The sequence below is a fragment of the Stegastes partitus genome, unplaced genomic scaffold (genome assembly GCF_000690725.1).
Source record: "Stegastes partitus isolate 25-593 unplaced genomic scaffold, Stegastes_partitus-1.0.2 Scaffold1035, whole genome shotgun sequence".
Classification (NCBI taxonomy): domain Eukaryota; kingdom Metazoa; phylum Chordata; class Actinopteri; family Pomacentridae; genus Stegastes; species Stegastes partitus.
The window spans coordinates 1-8,847 of NW_007578766.1; the positions used below are offsets into that span (position 1 = coordinate 1).

The following is an 8,847-nucleotide window of genomic DNA, read 5'->3' on the forward strand; positions in this document are numbered from 1 at the left end:
CAAAGAATTAAATTTTCACACTTTTTCACTGAGTCATAAATCAAAGCAGCAATCTTCTTTTAATATTTTATTAAGAACTTTGGATGAAAAAAACACTTGAATGCATTAAGGTGCAGCATAAAGTTCAGTAAAAGACATCAGTTAATAATGAAAATATCCCAAAGAGCAGAAGTCCACAGATCACAGGATCTAATTTAAGACAGTTACAGTTTTAAAAAGCAAATCAAAGTCAGTCAAACCCCGAATATTATTTACACCAAACAAACAAAAATTACCTTTTGAGGTAAAAAAAAAAGTTACATTATAAATGCATTTCTGCTGGATTGATTTATTATCAGAGCAAATACACTCATTAAAAATCCTCGTTAACCCAGTGTGTGAGAAGGCATGCGTTCTTCTAGTAGTCGTAGATGAAATGTATAAAACTATATTTCCTATATCCGTTCTGAAAGTATGATCTGTGTAAATTATCTCTACAAGGGAAAACACACGTAAGACGTAGATTGGAATCACATCAGTCTGACCACATTCGGGGATCCATCGTGATCAGATCTCAGCCAAATGTGAAACTGTGATCATGTTCTGAAGAAAGGAACCGAATCAAAAGAAGTGTGAGAAAAGCTGCAGGTAGCAGCAGTAACGTTTGAGTCCAAACAGCAGCTCTACTGCCTGGGATGAGCCAAATCAGCCGGCTGGCGTTCACACTGTGGGTACGATCTGGACCACGCATGTTAATAGCAGGTAGATCAGACATCATCATCCCAGCAAAGTGTTCAGGTACAGACACCAGGTGTAAACAGAAAACAATATAAACTTGATTTACGGAAAATTCTGTAAACAGGCCAAAGTAAAAAATCTACTCAGTAAACAACACATTTGGCTAAACTAACAGTAGAGTGATCAGTTTGGTGGAGTTAATGCTGAAACCGGAGCTCCGTGGTCGGCGGCACACGGCTAAAGCTTCTTAACTGTGTTATTAGGCACTCAGCATGCAGGTGTGACCTGACGGGTTAAGACTAGCTGGATGCAAACACTGTAAAAACAACAACAACAACATGTCAGGTTAACGGCAGCATCTTGGCCTTCTGGTTTCTTTTCAGCCAAAATAAACACACACATCTGTATATTGAGGAAAAATGCAGCAAACACACGCCGCCACAGAGATACTCTCCTCGTGCTCAGAGTTACTGCTGAAGGACTAAAAAGAGAAACGTGGCGACGTCAGGCAGCGTACTCACTTCTCTCTCTCAGGCCTTGTCCAAAGCTGTGCACCAGTCTGATAAGGCCCCAGAATAAAACCACTTTGATCACCAGCGAAATCAAAGCTCCAGTGACGGCGGCTGCCTCCAGAGTGTACGTGTTGTCGTGGAACCACTTCTCCACAACCTGGAATTAAAGCAAAACCACATTACTTCACTGCAGAGGTTCATTTCAAAGTGTACAGCTCATCCCAAACAGCCGACACGAGTATTCAACGTGACATCAGTGAGACCGACGTGTCAGTGTTCTGGAGGCAGCACATAAATATAAGTTTCATCTACTCTACATACCATCGTGTACTTGTTCTGCACGATTTGACGTCTGCTGGTTCCTCAACATAACTTACACCTAAAGAAATAGTTCTGACATTTTGGAAAACTTTGCTTTGTTTCAAGAGTTTGATGAAAAAAACTGATTCCACAATGAAGCACCCGGTTAGCCGTAGCTTAGCATTAACAATGGAAACAGTGCTCTGTCTTCAGGTAAACCAATCTGCCTCCCAGTGTCTCGAATCAATATAAAAACTTTAGTGGTGCAACCAAGACTGTCCGACAGTGAAACAGCTGTGGACTAGAGCTCAGTTTTTGGTTTAAACACTGTTAAAAACGCATCATGTCGACATGTAGAGTCACTACACTGAATCCATCATCCTGTAAACAGTCACTGAATCATCACATGTACTAATGTCTGACTAATGTGTGCTATAATCTAGTTATTTTTTGGGGCGTTTTTTGCCTTTATTTGAAAGTACAGTGAAGAGAGAGACCGGAAAGTCGGGGAGAAGAATATGCAGCAAAGTGTCATGAGCCGGACTCGAACCCACTGCATCAGGGACTTTAGCCCGTGTACCTGGGACGCCAGCTCAACCAGGTGAGCTATCGCAGCAGCAACCCTTCAGCAGGAGCCACCTGAGGAAAGACTTCTTAAAGTGAGACCCTCTCCTTTTTAACATGTCCGAATGTTGCAGTCAGCATCACAGCCGGTCGTTTTCACTCTGAAACCCCAGCGGACTGGTGACCATCTCAGAAACATGAATTCAGACTTCTGGGGTTTCAGGCACCTGAACGAGTGGGCTTCATGTCTGAATGAGCGCCCTGGGTACTGTTCTCACAGTGGAAGGTTAGACGTGGGAGCGCTGTCTTATTATGTTCAACATTAACAGATACATGGTCCCTTAAAAAAAAAGTGGAGGCCACATATTAAATGTGTTGTAATTCTTACACAGTTCACCTGATTTAGATGTAAACTGTTTCAAATTAAAGCTGAAAGTCTAAAGAATATTTTGGTTGTTTCATTTCACATCCGTTGTGTTGGTGTACAGAACCAGAATGCTGAAGACTGCATCAATGTCCACATATTTATGGACCTGGCTGCATGTCAGCACATAGATGAAGCAGCAATGTTATGTATTTAATGTCTGAAAAGGACTTAAACCATCCATGGATCAGCATCTGTATGAGCCAGTGCACTTATAAAAGCCCATACTCCTGATACTGATTCAGAGAAATGCTCCTGTCGGCCTACCGTGTACAGCAGATACACAAAGAAGGCGACTTGAGGAAGACTCAGCACCATGAAGGCCCAAACCGAGCCCTTGGACTCCTTCAACACCTGCAAAAAAAAAGCAAGGGGTTACAACCACATGTGCTCTTGACTGTATCTCTAATGATGGTCTTATGAGTCAGTTGATTGTCTCTTGGTGTGACCAGAAGATGGACGAGGAGCACTCACTGCACCAGCTCCCACAGCAGCGGTGAGGCAGGCCCAGATCACCCCCACGCCCAGGATGATGCTGTTGGTGGTGGACATGGCCGAGTCTGACGTCGTGATCAGGATGCACAGACACAGCTGGAAAGGCCACACCGACAACACAGCATCAGTAAAGCCACTCAACAGCTCTCCTTTGAAGAACTTAACTGCAGCCAGACATCTGCTCTGCGGTCAGTCGTGTTGTAGTAATAACACGGAGGAGAAAGGTGCCACAGAAACCAGTTCCTCCAACAGCATAAACAGACCTGAAATGACTGCAGTCACGTGTCGGGCTGTCAGTGATGAGAATGATATCTGGCCTGAAAAACCTGATCTCGTGCCGTTCTCATCACCATAATTACTTCACGTCTTCAAAACAACTGCAACCAGCTGCTCAGAGTCTTTCCAGGAACTGTGGTGAACCTCCGACGCTGAACACAGTGAGTCACAGACATTTCATCTGCAGCAGCAAAGCCAACTTTTAAGTCCTATTTGCATTGGAACTGGTAGAACCTGGGGCTTCTAGGAGTTTGTAATAAATGTGGAGGACGTCTGTGATTTTAATCCTAATCTGTCATGTCTGTAATCTGCAAAGTAAAAACTCAGCTGAAGATGAGCTGCCATGTTTCAGCAAACACAGAGGTCCTGTAACAACATCAGTCCAGCATCTCTGATTTGGGGCAATTCTAAAAAATAAGTAAGGGATTTGTTGGAACCAGTCCTGCTGTCCGTACGAGGGAAGCTGCCCGTCATGTGTTCGTGTGCATGAACGTACCTGAGCCTGCAGGTCAAAGGTCACCATGGAGAAACAGAGGTTGAGCAGGAAATACTGCTCCTGCAGGCTCTCCAAGGCTCCACCCACGCGGAACGCCATCATGTTGGGCCTCCGGATGAGCAGCATGGTGCAGAAGACGTGCACGACACCCAGACACATGATGCACACGAAACGAACCTGAGACACAAAGATCATGCTTTAACTTTACGATCCTTTCAAGAAACATTACATACAAAAAAAACAATAAAACATTCATTAATTTATAGGTAACTATGAGTGTATATGTGATAAACTCATCCCACATCTGACATCTGGTTTAAAACGCCATGCATTATATATACACTGCCTAATCCTCACTCGGGACTGGAGTCTATCCCAGCTGACTCAGGGTGAAGGCAGGTTCACCTGGACAGGTAACCAGTCTATCACAGGGCTACACTTAGAGACAGACAACCAAGCACACTCACATTCACTCATGAACTCTGGTGACTCCAAATGTTCTGGATTGGTGCTTGGTGTGTCTATAGCAGCTTCATGAAGCCACAATCCCATTTTTTTTTGTCTGAGAAATAGTTTGAGAGGTTTTCAGAGCTCAGGATGAACACATCCGACCCTCAAACGTTACGCCAAGCCCTTCAGGAAGTGGGACAACGTTCCACAAGCAGCATCAACGTTCACTATGTGTCACTGTCTTGGTGTAATTTCAAACATTTCCTAATAAACAGGTATAGATAAAGCTGACATGTCGTTATTTTGGCATCAACTTTCATTTCATTTACCGTAGTATTGGACAAACAGGAAACACTGGAATTTCAACTGGATGATGCTGCTAAATAAAATTAAGTTAAAGTTATTCCAATTCATCCTGAGAGGGACACAAACATCTAAACCAGAAGTCATGCCAATGCATTCAGTGGTTCAGTTACTTTGACAGTCACGTATTTTCACCAAACCGTTCCAACGTGGTGGACGGCCTGACATTCACAGAGAAACAAACAGGCTGTGTTTCCTCCAGTAACTGCACTCGATCCAGATTCTACATACCATCTAACTAACCCGTGATACAGCAGCCACTTGTTGGCTAATCTGACTCAGCTCTGTGCAGTCCTGCTGTCATAACTTCACTACACAACAACAGTCTTCAAGCAGCAAACTACAGCGAGGAACAAAAGTTTACAGACACTTGTGAAGACCACATGTATCATGGAAGTCTTGGGTTTCTACTGGTTTTAATGGAACGACTGCAACGTCTCCATCACAAAAAACAATTTGTATTCTTTCATAGATTTATTAAAGGACTTTTGGAAATATGTGCAGGCTACACTGGAACTGTCAGGGCTTTACATTCTTTTTGCCACTAACAGGGTCGTTTTCTCCCAAAATAATTTCCTCACAACGTCCCATCTTTCACCACATTAAGGCAAATGATGACTTAGAGGAGCATCCAGGCATGAACATGAATGTGCAGCTCTCTACATTCACTCAGGACATCTAAATCTATGATCACAACACGCTGGAGCTGATACAACAGCGACATCTAGTGGTGGAGCCGTGACTCCTCCCAACAGAAAGAAAGCTTATTTTTGCTCTGAGGAAACACAGCCTGCTTTGTCTTCTGGACAGAGGTTGTAGGGAAAAAATAATTTAAAATGTGTGGGTTTCTTTTTTACAAGTAATAAAAAGGCTTCTGAAACCAAACACATGAAAAGGGACTCCTGGGCTGATTGTTCACACAAAGCAGATCAGAGACACTCGAGAAAATGATGTACACGTGAGTTCCACGTTTGTTTGTTTTCTTTTAATTTTTGTACATTTAGAACATTTTTGCTTTTTCTTTTTTTTCCGATTTATGCCATGTTAGCTTTGTTTTACTGCACAGTATACAGTACACAGGTGCAAGTTGCTGAATGAGATGTTCAACATGGTGAAACATCTTTCTAGGGTTGATGTGCAGTCGTGTTTGTAGAGGTTGTAAAACTGTAAATAGGCCGAGTGGAATAGCCTAGCCGCAGTATGTGGAGCCTCCAACCCGGGGAACTTGGAAAAATGTGAACATGTAGATTCCAGTTTTATTACTCAAATTTGTTGTGATAAATAATTAAAATACAATTCAACTTTCATTAATTCTTTGGCAAAGGAGACGTTCCATCTAGCCATGATTGTGCTGCTTCTGTAGAGGAGAAAGACTTCATACTGGAGTGAAAAACAAACCCACAGTGAGTGAACATGTGACAGGAGTAAGAAATGTCCTGAAACCGCCTCACTTTACAAGGTCAGGGTCAGAGTCAAAGCTCAGTCCTGAAACAAAGTGTCCGTCACTATTACAGTGCCACATATGATGATTTATTGATAGTCTTTACTGCTGTCTATTAGGCCCTGTTTATTTAAATTTACTAACAGAAAGAAGCAAATTTAAGGAGTTAAGAAAAAGACAAAGTCCGGTGCTGCCTAGTCTGACTCCCTGGATGTCGGCTGTGTGTATAATCTCTGTTGGCATCCTCCTCCTCATCCACTATCTATGTGCAGCAACATATCATAAATGTCTGGCCAAGGATCGAGCAATAAGGATTTTATTCCCAGTTCTCGTCTCCTTGCATGTGAATCTTCCACCACAACAATTTCAGCCATCGCGATGTTGGAGCGATCACCAAAGTTGCAGCTCTTCCTTCGCTCTGCCCACGATGACCGTGATCAGTGTGAAGAAATGCAAACAAGCCAGAATGGTAGCGTGGTGCAGCCAGACCATAATGATCTACAGCATGAGCTGCCTGATATTAGACTGTATATTTAACTCATTACGGTCTGTTTGTGGTGAAGGTGATGAATTCAAAGGTCTGCACCAAAGTCTAATGTAATCATGTGCATTATATCCTGAACTGTTTTGTAAAGTTTGATTTGTAAATCCATTTTAAAAAGTCAATAAATCAGCAAAGAAACATAAATAAGGTCGTTAAAAAAAAAGCAGTGTGTAACCTTCAGTGCCTGCACGTCCAAATATGTGTAGATGTTCCTTCATTTTAATCATCCACCCATCATCTCTACACCTTAATCCTCACTAGGGTGGAGGGGGCTGGAGCCTATCCCAGCTGACTCAGGGTGAAGGCAGGTTCACCTGGACAGGTAACCAGTCTATCACAGAGCTACACTTAGAGACAGACAACCAAGCACACTCACATTCACACCTACGGACAATTTACAATCACCAATTAACCTCAGCATGTTTGTGGACTGTGGGAGGAAGCCGGAGAACCCGGAAGTGATTATTAATGTTTCGTGTCAGAGCGACCCACCAGCAGCTCCTGCTTGCCCTTCGACCCCAGCACGGAGAAGTTAACCACCGACCGAATCATGACCACCAAGACGGTGAGCACAAACGCCACCAGTTCCTGCCGGTTCTCCTGCAACACGCCACGGCTGATGTAGTAGATGCAGAACACTGCAGGAGACAAGATCAGGCAGATCTCACACACAACAGTCGTCACTTCAGCATTGCAGTCTTTGTATTTGCACTCTTACATCATGTTTTTTTATTGCACATATTTCTGGCTGTAAAGCTTCATCATGCTGTTTTCATTACTTTGGTTTGCTCATTGTGGTTGTCTGTATCTGCTGTATTATTGTGTAACGTTGCAGCTATAAATGTTCCCACTGTTGATGAAGTTATAGATGATTTTAAATGTTTAACGAAGCATTCAGTGTATAAAATGCCAACAATGTTGACTAATATGTATTATAACAGCTAACAAAGTCTGAACCGCAAAAAAAAACAAGAACTGAATCTAGAGAATGATCTAATTTCTTTTATATTAATTTGTGCCCCAATAAAGCTGCAATGTTGTAAAAGCTGAACCTGTGGACCTGTGGTGGAGGTTTAATCGCCCACTGCTCAACACTTGTAAACTCTCACAGGTCCGAGTGAATGCAGAAGCCGCTCATCTTCTTGTGTTCTGACACTCTGCTGCTGCTTTTTAATGGTTGATGTAGAAAATGAGGAAGTAAAGCTATCAGGAGGGAACTGAATCACCAGTAACCCACAGGCACCATGGGATCATTTCATGTGAGAATGTACAGAATGGCACCACCATTACATTTCCCTGCTCCACAGTTTTCATCACGTGATTACGACAGGAAGACTTCTGCTTTTAGTCATAACCGTCAGACAGTTCAAAATCACTTCCTGAAGGCATTTACAGTAAACTGGCACTCACGTATCCCGACCAGCTGGATGAGAGACACGGTGAAGTTGTCCTCATCAGACACCTCTGCGTCCATGTGCTGCTTGTAGATGCTGGATGCTGTGAGGCCGAGCAGCGCCAGCAGAGACACGGTGCTGAAGCAGAAATAGAGCCTCAAAAGGCCCGACAGCTCGGACCAGGGCTTTATCTGCAAGATGGTGGAGATCGGAGAGGACGAGGAATGTGAGACAAGCTCTGACAAGGTTAAAACTGTCTCTTTCTACCACGATGTCTGCGTGTCGTAGCAAGTTAAAGACCAAGTTCACAACTGACAAAGGAGAACTATACAGACTTAGCCACAGCAAACAAACTTCTTAATAATTTTTTTCCAGTCACAGTGTCGATGAATGCTGATGGAATAAAGGGCTGAGCATCTCACCGGTCCACATGGTGTTGGGATCAGTTCCTGGTGTCTCGGCCTCAGGTTTGGAGACACCAGGTCTGGATCCTGGTGCGGCTGGCTGCCCAACAAAGGACTGAAAAAAACCATACAAAGGTTGAGTTTCATTGGTGGACAATAAATGTTTATTGTGGGCAGTAAATTAAACTGAAACTGTGAGTGTGAGCATCGGACAGTTCACAAGCATGAAAAGAAGAACACATGCAAAGGTAACAGAGGACCAGCTGCAGGTAGAAAGTACAGATATGTTCCAGAGAGAAAGACTTTTATCACAGCGGACAGCTTTTGAAAAATGCTGCTAACAACATTTATGCTAGCTGTGCTCCATTCAAGTCTCCCAGCGATAGTCCACTACTATTACTGACAATGTTTAAAAGCACATTAAAACTTGTCATACAGTGAATGAATTTATAAATAAGTTATGAAGC

The 8,847-nt window shown here is 43.1% G+C and overlaps 1 protein-coding gene across 1 annotated transcript in view; it reads right to left on the reverse strand.

Annotated features, from left to right (window-relative positions):
- Window positions 1–52: 52 nt before the first annotated feature.
- Window positions 53–8,847, reverse strand: part of LOC103367276 (uncharacterized) — a 10,209-nt gene continuing 1,414 nt past the window's right edge. Inside the window, exons 2-9 of the mRNA XM_008295257.1 lie at window positions 8,399–8,495; window positions 7,993–8,167; window positions 7,075–7,220; window positions 3,785–3,961; window positions 2,992–3,108; window positions 2,785–2,871; window positions 1,239–1,386; window positions 53–1,033 (exon numbers count right to left, since the gene is read on the reverse strand). Of these exons, the coding sequence (XP_008293479.1) occupies window positions 1,017–1,033; window positions 1,239–1,386; window positions 2,785–2,871; window positions 2,992–3,108; window positions 3,785–3,961; window positions 7,075–7,220; window positions 7,993–8,167; window positions 8,399–8,495 (964 nt within the window). The 3' untranslated portion in view covers window positions 53–1,016. The remainder of the gene's footprint in view (window positions 1,034–1,238; window positions 1,387–2,784; window positions 2,872–2,991; window positions 3,109–3,784; window positions 3,962–7,074; window positions 7,221–7,992; window positions 8,168–8,398; window positions 8,496–8,847) is intronic.